At 42.3% G+C, this 26,959-nt stretch overlaps 1 protein-coding gene across 2 annotated transcripts in view; it reads left to right on the forward strand.

Annotated features, from left to right (window-relative positions):
* Nucleotides 1-8,115: 8,115 nt before the first annotated feature.
* Nucleotides 8,116-26,959, forward strand: part of Klhdc10 (kelch domain containing 10) — a 57,823-nt gene continuing 38,979 nt past the window's right edge. For both annotated transcript variants that reach the window (XM_052173375.1, XM_052173376.1), the window contains exon 1: nucleotides 8,116-8,398. In XM_052173375.1, coding sequence (XP_052029335.1) covers nucleotides 8,242-8,398 — 157 coding nt within the window. In that variant the 5' untranslated portion in view covers nucleotides 8,116-8,241. The remainder of the gene's footprint in view (nucleotides 8,399-26,959) is intronic.

Genomic DNA, 26,959 nt, shown 5'->3' on the forward strand with positions numbered 1-26,959 from the left:
TTTTTGTTTGTTTGGTTGGTTGGTTTTTCAAGACAGGGTTTCTCTGTGTAGCCCTGGCTGTCCTGGAACTCACTGTGTAGACCAGGCTGGCCTCGAACTCAGAAACCCGCCTGCCTCTGCCTCCCAAGTGCTGGGGATAAAGGTGTGTGCCACCACTGCCTGGCTAATTCTTTAATTTTAAAAAAAGACTTAGTCATTTATTTTTTTACACAGTCTTCTGCCTGGATGTGTGTCTGCAGGTCAGAAGAGGGCACCAGATCTAATTACAGATAGTTTTGAGCCACCATGTGGTTGTCAGGAATCGAACTCAGGACCTCTTAACCTCTGAGCCAGCTCTTCCAGCCCCATATAATTCTCCTTAATTTTTAAAAAAGATTTATTTATTTGTCATATGTGAGTAGCTGTTTTCAGAGACTCTAGAATAGGGAGTCAGATCTCTTTACAGATGGTTGTGAGCCACCATGTGGTTGCTGGGAATTGAACTCAGGACCTCAGGAAGAGCAGTCAGTGCTCTTAACTGCTGAGTCATCTCTCCAGCCCTCTCTTTAACTCTTAAACTTTATTCTCCCTCTCCCTCTCCCTCCTACCTCCCCCTCTTGCCTCCCACTCCCTCTTTTCCAGACAGGGTCTGACTGTCCTAGAAGTCACTTTGTAGACCACATTGGCCTCAGACTCATGGCGATCTACCCGCCTCTGCCTCCCAAGGGCGCGTGTCATTATGACTCACTCACTTGTTTTTTGTTATTAGTGTGTGTGTGTGTGGTGTGTACGTGTGGACACATGTCCCATGGCATATATGCAGGTCAGAGGATGACTTGTGGAGTCAATTATTTCCTTCCACCTTTTCAAGGGTTCCATGGCTCAATCACCAGACCAGCTTAATCTTTAAACCTTATCTTAATTAAGACCAACGGAACTTAAGAAGCCATGGAATCACATGACACCTAAGTGTGACTCTCCTGAGATGTCTGAACTCGCATTTGGGCATGCATTGCTAGCCTTTTTTTTTCCTCCCTCTAGATTAATTTATTTTATGTTTATGAATGTCCTGCTGAATGTATGTATATGGGTCCCGAGAATCAACCCCAGGCACTCTACAAGAGGAGCCTGTGTTATTTACCACTGAGCCATCCCTTCAGCCCCGGTTACTTTTTTCTTTTGCTACGTATCTATTACTATTTTTTTTTTCGAGACATGGTTTCTCTGTATAGCCCTGGCTGTCCTGGAACTCACTCTGTAGATCAGGCTGGCCTCGAACTCAGAAATCCACCTGCCTCTGCCTCCCAAGTGCTGGGATTAAAGGCGTGCACCACCACTGCCTGGCTTCTCCCCCACCTCCAGACAGGGTTTCTCTGTGTAGCCCTGGCTGTCCTGGAACTCACTCTGTAGACCAGGCTGGTCTCAAACTTAGAAATCTGCCTACTATTATTTTTTATTTTGTGTGTGATGTAGGTATATGTACATATTGTATATATGTGTATGCACTCTCACGTGTAATGACAATTTTGGAACTTTAGTTTCTTTAAAAACAGAGAACTATTATAAGAATGTGTTTTCATTTTAATCCCAGGCATGGGGACGTGGGGTTGCTTCGGACTGTCCACAGCAGCTGGCTATGACTTCCCTGGCGCTCTAGCAGAAGCTTGGTTTTGCTAGCTGCAGATAGTTTCTAAGATTGTGTGGTGTTTGGAACGCTGCAGTCTTTTTAGTGGGTGTACACATGCTAGAGTCCTGCTGGGCAGGGATAGGTGGGGATCCATGGTTGTTGATCGGTCCGTGGGATTGGTTGTGGCTTGTTAGTAGTCCCAGCCAAAGAAGAAGCAAAAGGAAAGAAATTAGATTCAGGGATTTTCCTGATTCCTTCTCTCCCCTATCTTTGTTTCTCTCCTATCTGTGTTAGGGGGTAAAACCAAGGGATGGGGGAACAAAAGGCCGGGGAACAAGAAGACCCACAAAGTAGCAAAGCCTGGCTGCACTCATTTCCATATGGCTAGGTGTGTGGGCCAGAGCTTGACGTCAGCGTCTTCTTCGCTCTCCATCTTGTTTTAGAGAAGATCTTCCACTGAATCCAGAGCTCACTGAATTAGCCTTACTACAACACACACACACACACACACACACACACACACACACACACTGAGGCTAGGGAGATGTTTCTCAGTGGGTAAGCGCAGTCAAGCCTCGCAGGGCAGTGGTGGCCCATGCCTTTAATCCCAGCACTTTGGAGGCAGAGGTAGGTGGATTTCTGAGTTCGAGGCCAGCCTGGTCTATGGAGTGAGTTCCAGGACAGCCAGGGCTACACAGAGAAGCACAGCCCAGCCTGACAACTTGAGTTCAATCCCCAGAACCCATGTGGCTCATATGACTCTGTGTACACGCACACATGCATGTATACTTGAGTAGTGTACATGTGAATATTCATGTGTATGAAGCCCAGAGGTCAACCTCAGATGTCTGCCTTGTTTGTGTTTTTGTTTTTAAGATAATATCCTACATGGCCGAGTTTTAACTTGGCAAATAGGTTAGCCTGGCTTGTCTGTGAATCCCAGAGAACTACCTGTTTCCACCTCACCAGCACCATGATTTCCAGCATGTGCCACCAGGCCTGGCTTATGGGGCAACTGGGGGATTGAGTGGGGCTCTGGCTTTTATTTAGGTGGGTTCTGTAAGAACATCAAGTTCTTACAGTTACAAGGAAAAGACCAAAGGCCTGACTGAACATGGGGGAGGGGTGGTTAAAGGCTCTGAGGGAGGAGGGTATGCAGATAGATGGGAGCGTGCTAGCCTAGCATACACTATATAAGTTAGGCAGAGTGGTGCTGGGCGAGTGGAGGGAAGAGGAGAAGAACCTCAAGATTATCCTCTGCTACATAGGATGTTCAAGGCTCACCTGATCTCTCTCTCTCTCTCTCTCTCTCTCTCTCTCTCTCTCTCTCTCTCATATAAAAAGTTCTATCGTTCATTCTGTCCCCCCATAGTAGGCTGTGTACTGTGTGATGGCTATTCCTGATTGCCAACTCAAGTACACCTGGATTGAACTACAATCCAGAAATGGAGGGCACATCTGTGATCCAGATCTTGAGGCATAGTAGCCATGAGAAGTTTAGGCCCGGGTGAGGGAGTGCACCCCTTTAATCCCAGGGGACAGGAGACAGAGGCGATACCTTCTGTCTGGAGGCCTACATAAGAACAATGGAAGAAAGAAGAATCACTTTTCTTTTCCTGCTTGCACTTTAATTGCCTACACATCAGTCGGAACCTATTTTTTCAGCTTCTACAGAAGACCAGCTGAAACAGCTAGCATCGTGGGACTGAGCAGCTACTAGATTCTTGGACTTCCCATTCACAGCTGCCCATTGTTGGGTTAGCTGGACTGAAGACTGTTAGTCATTCCAATAGGTTCCCTTCATATATAGAAACATCCCATAAGTTCTGTGACTCTAGAGAACCCTGTCTAACACAAGCTGCCTATTTGACTATCTACAGGGAAGAATTTTCTAGCTCCTGCTGGTTCCTAGGCAGAATTTCCTACAAATCCCCCTTTTGAATGAATGACTTCTTATTTTTTCAGAGTGTTTTCAGTTCATAGTGAATCAGATAGAAAATACAGAGAGTTCACAGCCCATCTTGTCCCTGCTGTGTGGCTTCCCCAGCTATCAACACACTGTACCCGCCAGTGTGCGGCTCCATTGTCAGAACCAATGAACAAGCCTTGTGCATCATTATCAGCCAGAGTTCACAATCTGCACTATGTCATCTAGAATTGGTCCTTTGAAAACTATCCTTAAAAACCCCTCGATGAGGGAAAAAAAATTCAAATCTACATTTTTGTTGTTGTTGTTGTTGAATTTGTTTGTAGACCAGGCTGGCTTCGAACTCACATAGATCCACCTGCTTCTAATTCCTGAATGCTGGGACTAAAGGCATGAACTGCCATGCCCAGCTTTAAAACCTTGTTTTTAAAACTAGAGAGCTTCGAGGCTGGCCAGGTCTGCAGAGTGAGTTCCAGGACAGCCAGGGCTATACAGAGAAACCCTGTCTCGGAAACAAAACAACAAAAATAACAACAACAAAACAAAACAAAACAAAAACTAGAGGGAGAACAATACAGTGAACTCTAAAGATCTATCATCTAGCTACAACAAGCATCAATTCCTAGATATTTCTAATCTGATTGGTCACCTTTCTCCAGTATTCTGCACACACCCTACTGCACCCCCCAGCCATTATCTTTAGCTACTGGGCTGTTTTCCTAGTTCTGACATAGGATTTTTTTTTTCTTGGATTTGGTTTTTTCAAGACAGGGTTTCTCTGTATAGCCTTGGCTGTCCTGGAACTCACTCTGTAGACCAGGCTGGCCTCGAACTCAGAAATCCACCCGCCTCTGCCTCCCAGAGTGCTGGGATTACAGGAGTGCACCACCACCGCCTGGCTCAGGATTTTTTTTTTTTTTTGTATAACTATTTCCACATAATTTTCTTTATTAAATATTTGCTTTTTTAGCTGGGCAGTGATGGTGCATGCCTTTAATCCCAGCACTTGGAAGGTAGAGAGGCAGGTGGATCTCTGATTTCAAGGCCATCCTGATCTACAGAGTAATTTCCAGGACTACACAATAACCCTGTCTTGCGTCTCCAACCCCCTCATTTCTTTTTAAATGTATGTGTTAGTGTTTGCATGTATGGCTGTATGGCTGTGTACTGTTTCATCTTTGTTGGCCACAGAGGCCAGGAAAGGGGGTTGGATTTCCTGGAATTGGAGTTACAGATGGCTGTGGGCCTCTATGTTGGTGCTATGAATGGAATATAGTTCTTCTGGAAGAGCAGCCAGTGCTTTTAACTGGTAAGCCATCTTTCCAGCTAACCCCCTCTCCCTTCCCCAATGTCTTCCTTTGGAGCCAGTATCCCACTTTATATCTCTGGCTGCCCTAGAACATATGTAGACCAGATTGGCTCCAATTCACAGAGATCCACCTGCCTCTACCTTCTGAATGACTGGAATTACTACCACGCCCAGCAACCTTTTAAAGGTTTATTTATCTTTGTGTATAAGGGGTTAGGTGTACTATGTGTGTAAAGAACTGAACTACAGGCAGTTGTGAACTGTCTGGTGTGGGTGCTGGGAATCTAACCTGGGTTCTTCAGAATAAGCATACTCAACTGCCAGACCATAGCTCTTAACTTTTAGAAAAATTACCGCAGAGTCCAGTTGGTGTTCCCTGCATGCAGGTGTGGGTTTATACACTGGAACATGAGCAACTACCATTAGCCACACCCTTGAAGAAGAATGGCCCTCATCCAGTAGCCATCAGTTGTCCAGAGTTCCTCAGCTAGACATAGCATCTCATGAGCCCCTCCCCCCACAGAGACCCGTGTTGGAATGTTGATCAGCTGGGTCTTATGCAGGTAACCATAGCTGATATTTATTTGCAGTGCAGTGAGTAGAGTCTCATACACTGCCTTCCATCTTTCAGCTCCTACATTCTGCCTTTACTCACTGAGCCATTTCACTGCCCTCCCCCTTAAGCTTACTGCATTATCATGTTATACTGTCATGTGATGCTAGTGGTGGCGGACATTCAAGGGGAAGATCTCTTAATTCATTATGGGTGGCAAAATGGTGGTATCCTATCATTCCTTGTTTATATAGAAGTCTAGAAAGATAACATTTCTTGGCTCTGGAGAGATAGCTCAGCAATTGACTGACCTTCCAGAGGTCCTGAGCTCAATTCCCAGCAACCCCATGATGGCTCATAATCTAATGGGATCCAGTGTCCTCTTCTGGTGTGCCTGGAGACAGCTACAGTGTGCTCATATGCATAAAATAAATGAACAAGCCTTAAAAGAGAATATTTCCTTATATTGGAATCGTGCTATTCAGTTGGTACGATTCTTTTTTAGAATATTTATGTGTATGAGTGTTTTGTTTGTATGTATGTCTGTGTACCTTATGTGTGCCCAGTGCCGTGGAAGCCAGAAGAGGGAATTAGACCCTCTGGGACTGGAATTACAGGTGGTTCTAAGTTGTCATGTGGGTACTAGGAATCAAATCCAGGTGTTCTGGAAGAGTAGCCAGTGCTTTTAACTACTGGGTCATCCCTCCAGCTGTGGGAGTACATGCAATTCTTTAGAGAAATTAACACTCGTTAGTTTTTTTCTTCCTGTTTTAGGACCACAGACTTTGTTTTGGGAGGCACAGCTAGGGACAGTCTCATAAATCACAGAGTGACTTTAAACTCATTATATATCCAAAGCACTTGAATGCCTGGCCTCCTACTTCTCCCAGTGAGGCGTTGGGCTGGGTGGGGTACAGACAAGCACCAACACTGGACTTCTGTTTGCTCCTGCCTTTTTTTTTTTTAAAAAATCTAATTTAATTTTATATGTCTGGGTGTTTTGCACATCTTTCTGTACTGTACATAACTTGCATGCCCAACACCTGGAGGAGGTCATAAGAGAGTGTCTGATCCTGCTGATCCTGGATTTGGAGTTACAGATGGGTGTGAGCTGTTCTGTGAGTACTAGAAATCGAACCCAGGTCCTCTGAAAGACCAGTCGGTGCTCTGCACGCATCCTTCTAACCCTCGGTGGTCCTGGTATGTTTGTTTGTTTATATATTTGTTTATTGAAACAGTCTTTTATGCTGCTAAGGTTGGCCTTGAACTTGTAATGTATCTGAGTGAGGCTGGACTTGAATGGTTGACCTTCCTGCCATCATCCTCAGTTCTGGGATTACAAGAGAGTGCCACTATGCTGACTTTTATTTATACTGTGGTAGGAGACTGCACCTTTGGTGCTAGACAAGTACTTTAAGCAACTGAGCTACCTACATCCCTAGCACTGCGGGTTTCCCTTTTTTCTGATGTCAAACATTTCAATAAGCTGTATTATAATGCATAATTGATAAAATACTTCTTTTCCTACAGAAACTGAGCGTGGGGACAAAACCAAAATCTCAGAGTGACATGAAATTTGCTCACTGAGATCAAAGGATACTTCTGGTCTCAGCACTTTCTTCTTCTCCACCCCAGTCCTTAAAAATAAAACCCAACTTGTGAGGTTCTCAGGTGTGAAACATCAAGGGGGTCAGCAGTCTATCAGATTAGATCTTGAAAGGTTTTGTTTCCCTTGAGAAATGTATGTTTTTTCCTTATTTGGAAACAGCAATGTGTATCTGCATTTTCCCACTGTGCACTGCGCCTCCCCAAGTTCAAAGCCAAATTTTCTGTTTAATTTTGAGATGGGAATTTCTGATATTTACATTTTAAAATTACATCGTCCGTTCCATTTTCTGTCGTTAATTACGTATATTGTAAGACAATTGAAGTGTTTTTTTTTTTTTTGAGTAAAAACATTTACATGGTTGTCGGTCATCTATGAGTATCTTTTTCTTTCTTTTTTATTTTTTTTTTCTTGTCAGGCACACACAAGTCGCGTGTTGTTTACAGATCTTCACTGATGTATGTGAAGCCTGAAAGGTTTTCTTACAAGAATTTTCATTTGTGTTTCTATGATTACTCTAACATCGAACAGTTTTTGGTATTTGCTAATCAGGTTTAAAGCTGTTTGCTCTTGACGTGGCTTATGCAGGGGAAGGGTCTCAGCAGTGCCACTGTGAGACAAAACAAATGATGAAAGCCACGAGTTTTTTAGATTTCATCTGACTCCTCCCGCCCCCCCCCCCCCGCCCCCACCTCCTATGAGCCCTTTGTGTGTGGCAACAGTTCGCAGACCTGGTCTCAGTTTGCAGAACTGAAGACAGATGTACTGACACCAAGTACTTGCATTGTGTACATATGATACTCCTAAATAAAGTGCTTTTGGAACAGAGTTCCGGAGTATCTACTAGGCTAGGGCAGCGACCCTGCTTGGGAGTCTCCTCAGGCGTAGTCTCCCGCTCGACTTACGACTATCTGGTCTGAGCACCCAGCATCCCGTTGAAGCGGGCTAGCTCCAGGGAATCGATGCGCTCCGTGAGCGGCTGCTTATGTCTTTTCTTCCCCCATCTCTTTTTGCTATAGCTATGGTTACCACGTCTCTCCCCGCCTCCTTCCACCTGCCAAGAAAGAGACTGCCCATTGGTCCTCTGTCACCAGGGCGGCCAGCCATTGGTTGTTGGCGAGCCTGGCGCTCCCCCGGCCCCTGTCTCCCGGGTCTCTTGAGGAGCCCGGGAAGGAGGCTCGGCTCGCGCTGCCGGGGCAGGGGCTTGCCGGGACCGGGCTGCGGCAATCGTTAGCGGGCCATGTCGGCTGCCCAGGGCTGGGACCGGAACCGCCGGCGGGGAGGAGGTGCGGCCGGCGGGGCCAGCGGGGTTAGCGGGGCCGGCGCGGCCGGCGGGGGTCGGGGCACCGGACAGCTCAACCGATTCGTGCAGCTCTCCGGACGGCCGCACCTGCCAGGTGAGTGGTGGGGCCGCTGCCGGAGAGAAGGCGGCGGCCGCCGGGCTCTGCTGCCCCTCGGACACACAGCCGAGGACAGGGAAGCAGAGCGCCAGGAAGGTGGCGTTGAGGTCAGGAGGGGAACCGGAGCACGCCTGAAGAAAAGTCTCGCTGTGTCGACAGCTCGGTGATGAGAGTTGTATTTTACTCCCAAAGGAGAGGCCGCTGTCTCTTTGACATTCCCAAATGTTTCGCTTGCCCGGTTCCTAATCTTTTCCCCTTTCGCAGATTGATGTTGTGAAAGAAAGACATTGGTGTTCAGCTGTGGAAAATTATTTCAAAAGGAGTGCCAAATTAAGGAGAGGAGACAAGAGCAATATAGGAGTGATTGTGTTTGAAAGGAAAAAAAGCCAACCAACTGTGTAAGAGTTGGGTATTTTGAAACGAAATGAGCATGTGAAAGTGTGTGTCTGTGTGTGTGTGTGTGTGTGTGTGAGAGAGAGAGAGAGAGAGAGAGAGAGAGAGAGAGAGAGAGGAGAGAGGAGAGAGTAAGTATATGAGAAAGAAAACCAAAAAGATTAAGGGAAACGGTTGAATCAGTAATATTTGGAGATGTACAGAGACAGAATGAATAATGGTGTCTGGATTTTAAAAGGGAGAAATGAAGATCATGAATATAAAGAAACGAAATTATGTGATCCCGGTATCAAAACTGAAAATTGGAAAAATATACCTATTGCTACAAATTTCGTGTTTTGGTCCTTGAATTTACATGCCTTAAAAAATTTTTAAAAAGGCCAAAGTCAAATTGATATGTGTGTAAACAGTTGTAAAAAAACATACGTTTATATAAGTTTTTAGTCTGTTAAAAGGAAGGTAGAGAATTAAATCATGCACAGAAAGCCAATCATTTTATTGGGCAATCGTGTTTTTTTTTTTTTCACCCTGAAGAGAATTGTCAGGAATGATGTATTAGACCTTCGCCATGTTTTGTGTGTGTGTGTGTATGTGTGACTAGTGTTGATTGTATCAATGATATATTTGTTTAGATAGTTTTGAGAACCTGATTGCTTCTGAATTGTGTTTAGTATTGTGACTTGTTCTCCTAGGTAGTTAAAAATCAGTTGATTAATTTAAAGATAACAAAGGGGATTTTACTTATTCAAAGAGACAATTACTAATATTTGTGATACGGTTTTTGATGTGTGCCAGAAATGTTCATTAATCCATTTGTGCATGCCATTAAGATAAAATTGAGACATTTGTAAATAATCAAATATACCATAAATTGGATTTGAAAAAACAGTGTCAGATTGGGTATCCTGGAATTGCTCAATAATGTGATCTTTAACAAGAAAAAAAAGAGACATCTTTTTTTGTTATCTCCAGTTAACAAAACCCTAGTTTACTAGACTAGAAGATAAACCCCTTGGCTAGGACTATTCCCAGTTTGCTCTCTGCCTGCAATTTTTAAGTCTTTGGTCATAGATTAATTATTATACCATGAACTTCATGTGGGTGCATTCTCAGAGTCCTGTAATATATTGGTGCAGTTCCGCTCTGCTACCACATGAGGGCAGGGCAAGCCATGATTTCAAATAAGGGCCTGAAGTATGGCGCTATTTCTGCATTCCCTTAGCACATGAGGGCAAGAACAGCCATTTGTCCAGAGGTGAAGATAAAACGTGCTTAAACTGTGAAAACTGGAGAAGTGGAGTCATCAGTCTTCGTTCTGCTTCCTTTCTTCCAGGCCGACATTCAGTTCCTTCTTCCCACACAGGCGGTTTCCAGCTTTCTCTCGTTCTCAAAATTAGAAAATTTCCAATATTTCAATAATATATTTTGATATAAATAATGAATTCTTTCATACAAGTCCTTTGTTCTCCTAGGTATTGCATATTATAGCTCTTTGCTCTATTTTGAAACAGTTCACAATATTTTAAGTAGTACTGAGGAATAGGAATGTGTAGGTCTCTTTTATGGCTGACTCTGGATAATTATCTTTTCGTGCTCTTTTTTTGTTTTTGTGTTTGTTTTTTGTTTGTTTTGTATATTGACTTTCCATCTCTTTTGACTTCCTATTTTCTAATTCACCCTTCTTTACTGAGGCTTCCACATACTTGTAGACCCTGTACATTTCTACCTTGTGCCCAGTCCCTATGGAGCAAAGCAGTACAACATGGTGGTCTCCCTGCAGTGTTCCCATTGTCTTCCAGAGATAGTGTCTTTTGAGAAAATTTAAAAGACAAAAATCTTACTATATAGCATGTAGTCCAGGGTGGCTTCAAACTGAAAGAGATCTTCTAAGCTCTACCTTCTATGCGCTGGGATTAAAGGTCTGTGCTCCTGTCCCTGGCTTGGTGGTCGGACCTATACTCATCTACTTATGGGAATCAGAAATCAGGGGGGTCTCCTTAAGCCCCCCACTGACTTCCGTTATAATTGGCTACCTAGTCTTGTTTATTTTGCTTCTGTTGTAACTAATTCTGTCACTGTCCTTTAGGTTCCCTGCAGTAGTTTTCTAAGCAGCCTTTCTACCTCTGCTAGAACCTCCCATTCATCTCTTATCATCTCTGCTTACGGCTCTTTTAGCTTATTTTGTTTTTAAGGTAGGGTGTAACCTTTGTCCAGGCTGGCCTCAAACCTTCCATCTTACAGTGTCAGCTTCTAGAGTAGTGGCATGCAGGCCTGTGCTATCGCACCCAGCCTGTCTTGCTGCTTCATTGTTCTCACAGTAAGGCTAAGACCCTTATTATTGTGTCCTAAAAGGCACCACACCAGCTGCCTTCTCGCCTTGAGCTGGTCCTCCATTTTGTTCTCTGCTCTGCTTCCCTCACCACAGGAAGCCACTGCACACAGTCTTCTGGGTCTTCTGTCCTGGAGGAACCCTTGTGACTCCTCCTCTTAGTTAACTTCCCTCTACTGGATCTTACTTGTATTTTTTTCCATAAGAGCCTTCTCTCGCCTTTCTGACATGGCCCTTCTCCCTGTATCCTCTCCTAGTATCATGCATTTTTCCTAAGGTATACATAGCATTTGTGTGTGAATATTGTTGGGAAAGAGGTGCTATGTGTGTGTGTATACACATATATCTACAAATTGTATCTGTATGCATGTACCATGATGTAATATATTAGCAATTTTTAACTAGGTACTGTAGAGAGGGCTCAAAAGTTTAGAGGCTGCTCTTTCAGAGAAGAGGTTTTCATTCCCAGCATCCACATAGTGACTTATAACCAACTACCCATAACTCCATCCACTGCCAGGGCACCTGATGTCCTTTGTGGCCTCCACAGGGACCAGGCATATAGGTGGTATACAGACATCTAGGCAGGCAAAATATCTGAACACACAAAATTAAGATTTTTTATTTTTAAGGCGGAGCAGTGGTGGTGCATACCATTAATTCCAATATTTGGGAGTCAGAGGCAGATGGATCTCTGTGAGTTTAAGTCCAGACAGGTCTAGTAGTGAGTTCTGGGACAGCCAGGGCTACATAGAGAAACCCTGTCTTGAGAAAAAAAAAATTCTTAATTTTAAAAAGATTAAATTAATACTGGGGCTGGAGAGATGGCTCAGTGGTTAAGAGCACTAACTGCTCTTCCAAAGGTCCTGAGTTCAAATCCCAGCAACCACATGGTGGCTCACAACCATCTGTAAGGAGATCTGATGCCCTCTTCTGGGGTGTCTGAAGACAGCTACAGTGTACTTACAAATAAATAAATAAATCTTTAAAAAATTAATGCTTTGGCATTATATATATATATAAGATATTAATATATAGTGACTTACTTGTTGTAGTTCAGTTTGGCATAGCCCCACTGGCTCTAGACAAACAGATATTAAATCCTTAAAAGTATCAAGTACTACATCAGACATTGTGTCAGCATACTGTTTTTGAAATTTTGAATATTGCTTTGCTGTTCTGCATCTTTTTATTTCTAAAACTTTTTTCTTTAAAAACAGAATTACTGGAGGGCTGGAGAGATGGCTAAGTTAAGAGCACTGACTGTTCTTCCAAAGGTCCTGAGTTCAAATCCCAGCAACCACATGGTGGCTCACAACCATCCATAATGAGATCTGACTCCCTCTAATGGAGTGTCTGAAGACAGCTACACTGTACTTACATATAATAAAAAAAAAAAAAATCTTAAAAAAAAAACCAAAACAGAATTACTTATTGTGTGTGTGTGCGCGCGCGCACGCGCACGCACTCATTCCCTTATGCATGTGCCAGTGTGTATGTGGGTGTCAGAGGGCAACTTTTGGGAGTCGGGTTTCTTTTGCATTCTACCGAGGGGTCCTAGGACTAGAACTCAGGTCATTAGATTTGTCAGCAAGCTCATTTACCTGCTAAGCCATCTTGCTGGCCCTTTTCTGCTATTTTCTAGGATACAGCAGTGATGCTATGTTTACCCAACAGGCTAAGAACATTTTTAGGTTTTTAGTTTAGTAATTAATAATCTTTATATACCTAGGGAAAAATAGGGAATGGTGCTGCTATTTTGTAGATTAAGCATTTAGAGATAGAGCTCAGAAAGCAAGGGAATTGGGGGCCAGAATACAAGTTAGTATTACATTTTAATGTGTGAGTTTAATTAAGTAAATGTGTTAGTAGGAAAAAAGTTAAACATCGTTGCTAACACAGAAAAATGACAAAGAGAAAGGCATACTTAACAGTAAGCATGGTAAAAAATAATTGTGAAATATTAATTTTAAAGTTTTAAATAAATGTAAAATTCAAGTGGTAGAAAAGAACATGTGCCCGGGAAGTGGTGGCGCATGCCTGTAATCCCAGCACTTGGGAGGCAGAGGCAGGCGGATTTCTGAGTGTGAGGCCAGCCTGGTCTACAGAGTGAGTTCCAGGACAGGGCTACACAGAGAAACCCTGTCTCGAAAAAACCAAATCCAAAGAAAAGAAAAGAGAAGAGAAGAGAAAAGAAAAGAAAAGAACATGTGTTAGCTACACCTGGTAGTAAGTGTCTGAGATCAAAGCCTGAGGAAGGCAGGAAGGCCAGGGCTCCACGTCATAGCTGCATTTGGGTTGGAGGCCATCTTGGGCTACATGAAACCTTGTCTCAAAAAGCAATAAAACAAAACATGGAGAAGGCAAGTTTTCTTTCTGCCTCTTTATGACTGTTGGCTTCTCTCCTTAGTAGCAAACTATGGTGCTTTTCCTGCCTGTTTTTTTTTTTTTCCAGAAGGAGTGTGCATTATGCCTAGGGTGGAGCTGTTGATTGTTTAGATATGCCTTAAGGGTCTTTAAAGTGCAGTCTCCTGCCTCAATGATGCCTTGAGTTTCCCTGTATGTGAGGAATTTCACTCTTAGGATCTTTATCTTGCAGGTAAATTCCTAGAAGCTCAGTTGTTGAGTCCAAAGATATTCACTATCTAAATCTTGATAAACTGTCAAATTGCCCTCTGTAGAGGCTGGGTCAATCCGTGGTCTGATGACAGTGCTAACCTGCAGGTGGTTCTTGCTTGGTTCCTTTATTGGAATACCAGCCCCCTCCCCATCTTTGTAATAGCTATGGATGGAACCCTGGCTTGTATTTGATAGGCAATGCTACCCTGAAGCTATTCCTTCACGCCAGAGATTAGATTTTTTTTGTTTGTGAGACTGGGTCTCACTCTGTAGCCCTGGCTGACCTGGAACTCTTTGTATGACCAGACTGGCCTCAAATTCACAGAGATCTTCCTGTTTTTGCCTCCCTTCTGCTGGGATTAAAACCTTGCATCACGCTTGTTTTGGAGTTAGGGTGTTCCTGTGTAGCCCAGACTGCCTTGGAATGTGTAGGAATCCTTCTACTTCTGCTTCAAGTGCTGGCATTATTAGCATGTACATTATGCCTGGCTAGATTTTTACTTCATCTTTTAAAAAATGTGTACAGGTGTTTTCCTTGCATGTATGTGTCTGTGTACCATGTGTGTACTGGGTACCCTCAGAGATCAGAAGAGAGCATCAGATCCCCTGGAACTGGAATTATTGTGTTGTGAGCCACCTTGTGGATTCCAGGAATTGAACCCAGGTCCTTAGGAAAAGCCACCAGTGCTCTTAACCTCTGTGGCATCTATCTGTCTCTCTGAAATCCTAAACCTTTTGTTGTTGCTGTTGTTTTTGCTTTTTCAGGACTGGGTTTCTCTGTGTAGCCTTGGCTTTCTGGAACTAGCTCTGTAGGCCAGACTAGCCTCGAACTCAGAGAGCTGATTGCCTCTGCTGGGATTAGCCCTCTCCACCCAGCTGAATATTTTTTTAAGCATCTTTTTAGCAAATGAAAGAACCATGTTTGTTTCAGTTACTTATATTCTCTACAGATTCTGTTCATTTTTCTATTGAAAAGCTTTACGTTGTTTATAGGAACTCATATTCTAAGGAGACTAGTACTTACTACTTTTTGACACATGTTGTAAATATTTTCCACAGTTTTTCAGTTTATCTTTGAACCTTGTTTATAGATAGATGTTTTCCAGCAGGATTAAACAATGTTATGTAGTTTATTAAATTTTTTCAGTAAAGCTTTTTAAACATTAAATTATGTGATGTTCATGCATATATTTATGTGAGTGCTGGTGTCCTTTCAGTCCAGAAAATGGTTTTGGATCCCCTGGGGCAGGGGCAGGAGCAGGAGTTACAGGACGTGTGCTGTAGGAAGAGTGAGCTGAGATCCAAACTTGGGTCCTCTGCAAGAGCCTATACTCGGCCATACTTGAACCACTGGAGTCTAATAATTTGTGGTTAAGACAGATCATCCTTGGGCTGGAGAGATGGCTCAGCGGTTAAGAGCACCAACTGCTCTTCAGAGGTCCTGAGTTCAGTTCCCAGCAACCACATGGTGGCTCACAACCATCTGTAATGGGCTCTGATATTCTCTTCTGGTGTGTTTGAAGAGCAACGGTGTACTCATATACACAAAATAAATAATTTTTTTAAAAAGATCATCCTTGTACCAGTACTCTAGCTAGAATTGGAATGTATGCTCTTGCGTTATTCTTGGTATTTTCATAGTTTTATCTTTGTGTGTAAGCATTCACCCTGTAGATGTAAATTTAGGCAAGCACTGAGGCCGAACTGGAGTTTATTTATTTATTTATTTTTTTGTTTGTTTTTTGAATTTGTTTTTTTCGAGACAGGGTTTCTCTGTGTAGCCCTGGCTGTCCTGGAGCTCACTCTGTAGACCAGGCTGGCCTCGAACTCAGAAATCCACCTGCCTCTGTCTCCCAGAGTGCTGTGATTACAGGCATGCGCCACCACTGCCCGGCTCCGAACTGGAGTGTGCCTTCCTCTGGATGCCTGCCCATTCTTGAGCACCATCGCTGGGCACCCACTAGGTACCCATGAGTTCCCTGCATGTGACTTCTATCTGTAGGCCTGCTTAGTTCCTGAATTGAATGTGACCACTGTTGTGCTTTGTTGATCAGTCCATTCTTTGATTATTGTTGCCCCATGTTCTATTCCCATTTGTTTTTCCTTATTTTTCCATAGATATGAAATCAGTTGATTAATGCCTCCAAAAATCTTAATTTTGTTTTCTTTTTCAGTCAGAGTCTTATGTATCTCCAGTTAGCTTTGAATTGCTACATAGCTGAGGCTGGCTTTGAACTCCTGATTCTTCTGCCTTCTTCTGAGTGCCTGTATTACAGGTGTGGACTGCCATGCCTGGCTTTTGTTACCTAGGGTAATCTTGTTGCAGTTTTTGGGCTCAAGTGACCTTTTTGCTCAGCCTTTGAGGCCTTGGTGTTGGGAGTGAGCTGGAGTACTGGTTTGGTATTTAAGAGTGTGCACTGCTTCTGCAGAGGTCTGTAGTTCAGTTCCAAGCACCCACACAGTGGTGCATAGTGCATAGCTGCCTGAAACTCCAGCTCTAGGAGATGTGCATGTGAGAGTGAGTATGTGTTGCGCACACTCGCATGCACACGCACACACGCACACGCGTACACACATACACATATACACACACATCTTTAAAAAAGAAATAGGAGACTTGAGAGATAGCTCAGCAGTTAAGAGCATTGGCTACTCTTCTAGAGGTCCTGAGTTCAATTCCCAGCAACCACATGGTGGTTTAGTTTGAGGTAAAATAGGCCATCTTGAGTTACATGAAACCTTGCCTATTTTTATTTTTTAATTTGAGGGTATTCCTTTCTTTCTTTTCTCATTTTTTGGTTGCTGTTTTTGTTTTTTGAGACAGAGCTTCTCTTTCTTTCTTTCTTTTTTCTTTCTTTCTTTCTTTCTTTCTTTCTTTCTTTCTTTCTTTCTTTCTTTCTTTCTTTCTTTCTTTTTTTGTAAGATTTGTTTGCTTTTTTTTTGGTTTTTTGGATTTGTTTTTTTCGAGACAGGGTTTCTCTGTGTAGCCCTGGCTGTCCTGGAACTCAGTCTGTAGACCAGGCTGGCCTCGAACTCAGAAATCCGCCTGCCTCTGCCTCCCAAGTGCTGGGATTACAGGCATGTGCCACCACCGCCCGGCTTATTTGCTTATTTTTTATGTATGTGAGAACACTGAGGCTGTCTTCAGATACACCAGAAGAGGGCGTCAGATCCATTACAGCTCTTGACTTTTTTTGTTTTGTTTTGTTTTTGGATTTGGTTTTTTTGAGACAGGGTTTCTCTGTGTAGCCCTGGCTGTCGTGGAACTCACTCTGTAGACCATGCTGCCCTCGAACTCAGAAATCCGCCTCCCTCTGCCTCCCAGAGTGTTGGGATTACAGGAGTGCGCTACCACCGCCTGGCCTTTCTTGATGTTCACATTTTCTGCAACACTTCAGCCCTTTTCACATTTGCATATTTTTGTGTGTTTGTGAGCTCAGATTACACCATGCAGAGAGACAGCTTTAGGAGCTGGTACTCACCTTTCATTGTGTGTGTTCTAGGAGTGGAGGAACTTAGGTCATAAAGCCTGAAGTGCCTTTAGTTGTCAAGCCGCCTTGCTGGTACCCTTTTTTTTTTTTTTATAAATTAGGTTCCAGGGCAGCCAGGGATATAGGAGAGAACATGTCTTATTTAACATTTTTATTCATCTATCTTTCTTTTCTTTTCTTTTCTCTTCTCTTCTCTTTTCTTTTCTTTTTTCTTTTCTTTCTTAGCATATGAGTGCTTTGCATATGTGCCTGCATGCCAGAAGAGGGCATTAGATCCCCATTATAGATGTTTGTGAGCCACTTTGTAATTGCTGGGAATTGAACTCAGGACCAAAGAAGAGGAGCCGGTTAGTTCTCTTAATCTCAGAGCCCTCTCTCTTCTATTCCTTTTTTCCTTATTTATTTATTTGTTTCTATTTGTTTGCTTTGGTTATTTTTGTTTTTTTGTTTGTTTGTTTGTTTGTTTGTTTGTTTTTTGGATTTGGTTTTTTTGAGACAGGGTTTCTCTGTGTAGCCCTGGCTGTCCTGGAACTCACTTTGTAGACCAGGCTGGTCTCGAACTTAGAAATCCGCCTGCCTTTGCCTCCCAGAGTGCTGGGATTACAGGTGTGTGCCACAACCGCCCGGCTCTGCTTTGTTTTTTGAGACAGGGTTTTTCTCTATGTAGGTGTAGCCTTCGTGGAATTCTCTCTGTAGTCCAGGCTGGCCTCGAACTTATGAAGATCCTCTTGTTTCTGCCTCCTGAGTGCTGGAATTGAAGGCATGTATTATCACCACCTGGATGTAAGCTCAGTTCTTTAATGTGATCTTAGTTCTGTTGATTTTCTTAGTAATGACACAATTTTATTCTTTAGAGCTCAAGAATAATATCTAGTGTTAGGATTAAAGGCATGCACTGCATAGTCCTGCTGCTTGCTGCTGCTGCTCTCTCTCTCTCTCTCTCTCTCTCTCTCTCTCTTTAAAGGTTGATTTATTTGTATGTCTGTATATTCATGTATGTGGTTGTGTGCATCTATGCGCTGAGGTTGGGGTCTCGTTTGTCTTAGGTAGGCTTGAAGCAGCAGCTCCGACAATACACCATCTCCAGTCCCCTTGGAGCAGGGGTGAAGGCGTGTTATATGGGTGTTGGGACCTGAGCTTTGGTCCTCATAATTATGAAGCAAGTGTTCTAATCCATGAGCTATCTCTCTGACTCTGACTTCACTTATTTATTTATTGACATTTATTTGTTTGTGTGTAGGCATGTGTATTTAGTTTTCTCCCATGGGGGTTCCAGGGATCAGACACAGATGATCACAACAAGCACATTCACCAGCTGAGCCATCTTAGCCCTCCTGTGTTTTGTTTTTATCTTTCCCATATTAACTTACCAAACCATCTGTTGATACGTGCTTAGGTTGTTTTTAGTTTTTGACTGTTACGTGTAATGCTGCCGTGCGTGTATACCTGTGTGTAGTTGTCTGGATATGTGTTTCCCTTAGGTAGATATCTAGAGTACAGTTGCTGAATCATGTAGTAACTCTGCTGAATAAGTTTAGCAACTTGATGAATGGCCAGACAGTTTTCTAGAGCAAGTGGGATTTTACATCCCCACCAATGCTGTGTGCATCTTCCCAAACACTGGTCATCTCACTGTCTGAGTCTCTGTACCAACTGTTTTAACATGTGTGGGACATGATCGTAATACTCTTGTCTTTGTGTTGTTCTGGCTTGTCTTAGACTCCTAAGCTGAAACAGCCTTCGTTGTAGTTTTGATGTGTTTTCCTTCGATGACTAATAATGCCAAGCACATTTTTTATGTGCCTGTTGACCATTTGTCTGTAGCTACTTCCTTGTTAGGGAGTTATGTGTTTAAACGTCCCATCCTGTTTTTAATTAGGTTGTCTTTCTGTTGTTTTAAGAGTTCTTTATATATTTTAGACTTAAGTCCTTTGTTTATCTAATTTGACATTTATATGTGTATTTCCTCCCATTTTATCAGATTCTTAGTTGTGTTGCTAAAAGCACACACTGATCTTTTAAATTTTGATGAAGTCTAGTTACTTTTTTCCTTTTGTTGTCCATGTTTTGGTGTGATGTACAAGGATCCTTTGCCAAATACAAGGTCATAAAGATGCACCCCTGTGCTTTCCTTTAGTGTTTTGTGGTCTTGTGGTTGTCCCTGTACTTGGTGTCAGGGTCTTCTGAGCTCTGTCGGGCCATCTGGTGTTGTTGGTTTATAGCACTTTTCTTTCACTTCTGAATGGTCCTGTCACCCTTGTCAAAAATCATTTGATTACAGTAAAGTGGGCTCATTCTGATCTCTCCTTTCTGTTCCATTGATCAGTGTGTCTGTTCATATTCCAGTACCATATTACTTCATTTATTGGTACTTTGAAATAAGTTTTGAGCCAGGCAGTGCTGGCGCACACCTTTAATCCCAGCACTCTGGGAGGCAGAGGCAGGTGGATTTCTGAGTTTGAGGTCAGCCTGGTCTACAGGGTGAGTTCTAGGACAGCCAGGGCTATATAGAGAAACCCTGTCTCGAAAAACAAAAACAAAAAAACCCCAAGAAACAACAACAAAAAGGTTTTGAAATAAAATATTATGAGCCTTCCTATTTTACTCTTCTTTCAAAGGTTCATTTTGGCCATTCTGGGTCTCTTACAATTTCACATCAATTTGAGAATGAATTTGTCTATCAGTACAAAGCCATCAGCTAAGGCGGGCTTACCTCACTTTCCTGTTTCTTTGCTGAGACAGCTCCTGAGTGCTAGAGGGATATGTCTGTACCACTGTGGCTGGTCATGTGCTTGCTTTTTCTTTGTTTGTTTTATGTTGTTGGTTTTTCAAGATAGGGTCTCATTATATAGGTAACTCTGACTGTCCGAGATAGCTCCTTGTCTAGACCAGGCTGGCTTTGAACTTGGCTCTTCTCTCCCAAACACTGGAATTAAAGGTGTGTACCTGCCTTATCCCTTGCTTTTTTACTAAACTGTTTGTTTGTTTGAAACAGAGGCTTTTTTTTAAAAAAAGATTTATTTTATGTATATGAGTACACTGTAGCTGTCTTCAGACAAACCAGAAGAGAACGTCAGATCCTATTACAGCCACCATGGTTATGAGCCACCATGCTGCCAGGAATTGTACTCAGAACCTTTGGAAGAGCAGTCAGTGCTTTTAACTACTGAGACATCTGCCGGCCCTAGTTGGGTGCTTCTATACACATTCATTCACAACCCAGTGCGTAAGTAGGTAAATTAGGTACTGATGTTTGTCCCCTTTTTGTAGGTAAGAATACTGAGGCACAGAAGGTAAAAAAAATTCTTGTCTGTGACCATGCAGGGGAAAGGTTACAGAGTCAGGCTGTAGGTCCCAGCAATTCTACAAGTCATCCACTTGACTGCTGTGCTGTGTTCCTTCCTCAGCTTGTTCCTTCCAGTTCACTCTAGCACTACCATGATTTCGGTCTTTACTACCTTCAGTTGCAGTGTACACACACACACACACACACACACACACACACACACACACACACACGCAGATATATACTGTTATTCTTAGTCTTCTGATCTACCCTATGTGTTGAAGCAGAATTAATCTTGACTAAAGCACAATTATATTTGTATTGCTTCCTAGATCATATTTCTACATTGGTTTTCTGCCACATTTAGAATCCAGCCTGGACTTATGCTATCTAGGATGAAATCATTGAAAGTAAGCTTAGGTAGTAAAATGAAAAGTATAATGACTAGTAACAAAATGAGATGATAAAATAATTTGGAGTTGAATGACACCTTTTTATCCACAGTAACTACTTCTTGCCTTATGGTTTCATCATTAAACTGTCAACTGTTAGCTCAAATCAGATATATAATTAATTGCTAACTATACATCTTGGTGTCACATGAAACTTTTTTTTTTTTTTTTTTTTTTTTTTTTTTGGTTTTTCGAGATAGGGTTTCTCTGTGTAACCCTAGCTGTCCTGGAACTCACTCTATAGACCAGGCTGGCCTTGAACTCAGAAATCCACCTGCCTCTGCTTCCCAAGTGCTGGGATTAAAGGCGTTTTCCACCTCCAAGTGGAAAACAGCTTCTTAAAGCTGTATCAGAAAATTTAGGGACTTGAAATAGCCATGGTACGCGCCTTCTATCCCAAACTCTGGGGCAGAGGCAGACAAGCATATCTCTGTGAATTCAAGGTCAGCCTGGGCTACAAGAAGAGGTCCAGATCAATCAGGGATACATAGTGAGACCCTGTCTCAAAAAGGAGCCGAGAATGTGATCTTAAGTGAAACTCGTCTGATCTTATGGGAGCATACGCTAGTGCACATACTGCCTTTCATCATTCCGCTTTCCAAGAAAAGAGGTTCACTTTTCTGATATGGTATCTAACTGTGTAGCCTACACTGACCTGTAACTTAAGATCCTCCTGCCTTAGCCTCCAGTGCAACTTGGATTAGGGGTGTGCACACTGATAGTTCTCAGTGTAGTACATTGTTCCGAAGTCATACTAGGCCTAGATACCTTGCTTACTTTGGCCATACTCTAATTCATACTTTTTTAGTTTTTGAGACAGAATCTTATGTTCATTTTGGCTTTGAACTCATGGTATAGCTGAGAATGACCTTGAACTTCTGAATTCTCGTGAATTCACCTTCCTGGTTGTCTTAATAACTTTGTCAAAGTCTATACCTACTTATACCCTTTCAACAAGCCACACCTTCAGACCCTTCCCAAACAGTTCCACCCACCGGGGACCAAATGTTCAAATATATCCACTTTGGGGGCATTTTTTATTCAAACCACATACCTTGAATTTTGTTTTGTTTTGTTTTGCCAGTTCTCTCTATGTAGGTCTGGCTGGCTGTCCTGGAGCTCCTGCATAGACCAGACTGGCCTTGAACTCACAGGTTCTCCTACCTCTGTCTTCCTAGTGCAAGAATTAAAGATGTATATCACCATGCCTGGCTACAACTTAGTTTTTGAGACAAAATTCCCTTCGTAGTCCAGACTGATCTGCAATGTCCAATGTAGCCCAGACTGGCTTCCAGCTCAAGACAGGCCCCTGCAGGCCCCTGCTTCGCTGTCCTCAGCACTGTGATTTTAAGCTATGCTCCTACCCTGGCTACATGCTACCTTTTGGGGTTGGGGTAGATACTGGGATTGAACCTAGGGTATCATGCGTGCTAGGCAATGGATACATGCCACTAAGCTGTATTCTCAATTATATCTGATATATATATATATATATATATATAAAGGAAGTTTTTGGCCGGGTGTGGTGGCGCACACCTGTAATCCCAGCACTCTGGGAGGGAGAGGCAGGCGGATTTCTGAGTTCGAGGCCAGCCTGGTCTACAGAGTGAGTTCCAGGACAGCCAGGGCTATACAGAGAAACCCTGTCTCGAAAAAAACCAAATCCATAAAAACCAAAAAAAAAAAAAAAAAAAAAAAAAAACCAAAAAAAACCCTCCCCCCCCCAAAAAAAGGAAGTTTTTGGAGACAAGATCATACATACCCTGAAATACCAGGTAGCATAGCTTTTGCTTCTCAAATGCTGAGATTACAGGCATGGTGGCCCATGCCTGGTTTCCTTATTAAATATTTTTAAAAATTACATTTTATTTACTTTTATGTGTGAGTTTTTTTGTATATTACATTCTACAGTGCATGTATGGAGGTCAGAGGTCTTTCAAGAGTCCTCTCCTACCATGTGGGTCGACTCGGAACTCTCTGTGTAAAGAGACTTGCTTCAGATGCACAGGGATATATATACACACACATACACACACATACATATACCTGCTTCTGCCTCCCCAGTTCTGAGATTAAAAGTATGGACCAAAATTTTTTTCATTAGATTTATTTTGTATGTATGAGTATTTTGCCTGAATGTATGCATATACACCACATGTGTTCCTGGAGCCCATGGGGGTCAAAAGAGAGAGTCACAGAGAACAGGAGTTAAGGATGGTCATGAGCCTGTAATCCCAGCACTTGGGAGGCAGAGGCAGGCGGATTTCTGAGTGTGAAGCCAGCCTGATCTACAGAGTGAGTTCCAGGACAGCCAGGGTTACACAGAGAAACCCTGTCTTGAAAAACCAAAATAAAAATAGGATGGTCATGAACCATGTGGGTCCTAGGCAAGAGCAACAATTGTTCTTAACTGCTGAACCATCTCTCCAGCCTCATCATTTTTAAAACAGATTTTTGCTAAAGATGGAGGTGATACTGAATCAAATCGGGCTGAGGTTGTAGCTTTGAAGTAAAGCATGTGCTTCGTGTGTGTAAGATCCTAGAATCAGAGTAATAACAATCAAACACCACTAACAATAAAAGAATCAAGCAAATGGCTTTAGTAGTTATAGTGTATATTTCATTATAGACTCATTTGCAGAAAAATGTAGACTATAATGAAGGCAGGGGTTTTGCTTTTAAATCCTCAAACACAGAAATCAACCTTATAAATAATAACAAATATTTAGAACAAAATTTTAGTTTTTCTCTCCTTTGAAACTTCTTTGAATCATAAAATGTTTAAATTAAAAAAGACCTTAGAAGTCTTAACACTAACCCTAATTAACTAACATTAACTCTAATGGTCATAAACCTTCTTCTAAAAGCCCTAATCTTAGTAGGAGTCCCCTGTACCTACCTATGTGAAAAGCTGGATGGGCGGCTCACACTTGGAGTCCCAGAGCTGCGGAAGTAAAGACAGAAGGATCCTTGAGGCTCTCTGACCAGCCAGCCTATCTCAATCAGAAAATCCCAGTGCCAGTGACAGAGCCCATCTCAAGGCAAGGTGACTCCTAAGGACCAATGCCTGAGGTAGACATGCCTGCCTCCGCACGAGTGCCTTACCCGCACGAGCACTGGTACCTGACACATCTTACACATACACACACAATAAAAATCTCTTAGTATTTTTTGTTGTTACTAACTTGAACCTTAAGAGGTCTACACATTTAAGACTTTTAGAATAATGCATTATCTATTTCTTGGAAAGAAAGCTGGCACATTGTTTGCAGGTCCTAATTATTCCAAAAAGTTGTCATACATTCAATCATAACTTCTGTTATTTCTCCTGATAGGTGTCTTTCCTATAATGTACAAGTCCATTGAATTGCCCTCTTGAAAATAGTCATAGATTTGTGAATGTAACTTTTTTCTTTTTAATGTAGTTCATTAACTGCTGAGTCTAATGGATATTTTTCAGGGGCTCTATCAGATGTTACATTCTTCTCAGGAGAAAGCCAGGTTTTAGTTCTTTGGAAACTAATTTCTCCAGCCTATGTTTAAGACTTAGTTATTTTTATTTTATGTGTGTGTTTATCTGCCTGCATGTCTGTATACCATGTGCATGCAATGCCCACAGAGGCCAGAAGGGGCTGTTAGACCCCCTTTCCTCCCAGTTGCAATTACAGGTGGTTGTGAGCCTCCACATGGGTATTGGGAGTCAAACCCCAGTCTTCTTCAAGGGCAGCTAGTACTCTAACTACTGAACTATCCCTTCTCCAGCCTGAGTTTAAGTTCCAGCCTTATGGAGAGAAGGCTGTCAATCTGGGTTTTTTTTTTGTTGTTGTTGTTGTTGTTTTGTTTTGTTTTGTTTTGTTTTTCTAGTCTAGTATCTCAGTAACCATTGTAGTGGGTAGTTATAAGGATCTGTAAGTATTTGCAGTTCCTTTGAGGGTTGTAGGATTTGGGGGCTTGAGAGACTGCCAAAAGGGTGGAGTATTTGTTTTTGTTTTAAGCTTTAGTTTCCACTTTTTTTTAAAAAAAGATATGTATATTTTATATGTGCTTTGCTTGCGTGTGTGTGTGTGTGTGTGTGTGTGTGTGTGTGTGTGTGCGCGCACGCGCGCGCGCGCGCAACACATGCCTACTTGGTGCTCCTGAAGGCCAGAAGAGGGCCTCAGATTCCCTGGAAATGGAGTTAAAATCGGATCTAGGTCTTCTGGAAGAGCAGCAAGTGTTCTTAATCACTGAGCCACGTCTCCAGATGTGGGTAGAGTTTTATGTTGAGGTCTTGGCAGACATTCATAAACATTAAGAATATGATGATATTATTTTAAATCAGAGTGTTCTCAGGAATTTTGTATTTATTAGATTCAGATGTAATAGTTCAATCTAACAGATTTATGAATTATAATATTTTTTGATTAATATATGTAAATATGTAGATTTTAGCTTATTTCTCAAGGATAGTCTAGCCAAGAATCAGTCATTTATGTAGATGAGTGTCATTTCTGTTCGTGCCCTTTCTTTTTCCCAAAGACAAAAACTCCTCACCTAATGAGCCTACTTTTTTTTTTCCAGAAAAAGGATGCTTGAATAGTAAGACCAAAATGACAAAGACTAGCTCAAGGTTAGAAACTTTTCCTCACTATGCTATAGTTACTTCATATTTACAGAAGAAATGTCTATGATAGCCTGCCTTGTTTTATAAAAAATAAAAATAATGTTGGAGGAATAAGAGAAAGAAAGAAAACTACTGAAACATGGCAAGAGAAGGGACCACCAGGCTGTTCAGAAAGATAGAATATCAAGCAACGGGAAAGTTGAAAACGAGCCCTTTCTGCCCACTTACCTGTTTATTCCTCTGGTAGTCCCCACATAGTTGCAATAATTTATAAATGAGTATGTATAAAAACACAGTGCTGGGCTGGAGAGATGGCTCAGCAGTTAAGAGCACTGACTGCTCTTCTGAAGGTCCTGAGTTCAAATCCCAGAAACCACATGGTGGCTCACAACCATCCATAATGAGATCTGATGCCCTCTTCTGGTGTGTCTAAAGACTGCTACAGTGTACTTACATATAATAATAAATAAATAAATCTTTAAAAAAAGAAAGCAGTGCTTAGCATAAATGTATATAAGCTGTGGTTAGACTTAGAAGAGGTAACATGTCTAATGTCTAGGGGCAGTCATAGGGTTTCCATTGCTGTGAAGAGACACTATGATTACAGCAACTCTTATAAAGGAAAACAATTAATTAGGGTTGGCTTACAGTTTCAGAGGTTTAGTCTTTAGCATGGTGGCTTATAGGTAGACATGGTGCTGGAGAAGGAGCTAAGAGTTCTACATCTAGATCTGCAGGCAGCCAGAAGAGACAGCCACTTGCCAGGCTTGAGAATCTGAGACCTCAAAGTCCACCCCCAGTGACATACTTCCTACAAGAAGCCCACACCTACACCAGCATGCTATACCTCCTAAAAGTGCCACTCCCTATGCACCTTTGGGGGCCATTTTCATTCAAAGCACCACAGGCAGAAAGTTGCTTTTGCCTCAGTGTACTGCTTAAAGATGTGTTTGCTGCTGTTAATATTAGGGAGTACAGTAGAGGAGAGTCGTAGTCAACAGCTCCTTACACTGTAGCTAGAAGGTTTATAAGGGCATCATCCAAGTACATGTTGAGGCTGTCAGTACATTTGATTGTTTTGAACAGGGTCTTGTGTAGCCTAGGGGGGCCTCAACTTATAGTGAAATGCAACTTCCAACAAAAGCGGACTGTCCTGCTTTATTTCCTGAGTACTGGAATTATAGGTCTTTGCTACCACTATAGGTCCACTACAGTTGTTCTTAATTAATAGACTTTGTTTTCTTAACTCCTGAAATTTTGGTGTTATAGAAAACATGACCTTCTCTGGTTTTGATTTATAATGGGATTTGGCAATGCGCAGAGTAATGGAGCTAATATTAGAATCATGGAAGAGTAACTCCTTTGGAGGATTAGAGGACTGCTCT

This window comes from Apodemus sylvaticus, chromosome 2, assembly GCF_947179515.1.
Source record: "Apodemus sylvaticus chromosome 2, mApoSyl1.1, whole genome shotgun sequence".
NCBI lineage: Eukaryota > Metazoa > Chordata > Mammalia > Rodentia > Muridae > Apodemus > Apodemus sylvaticus.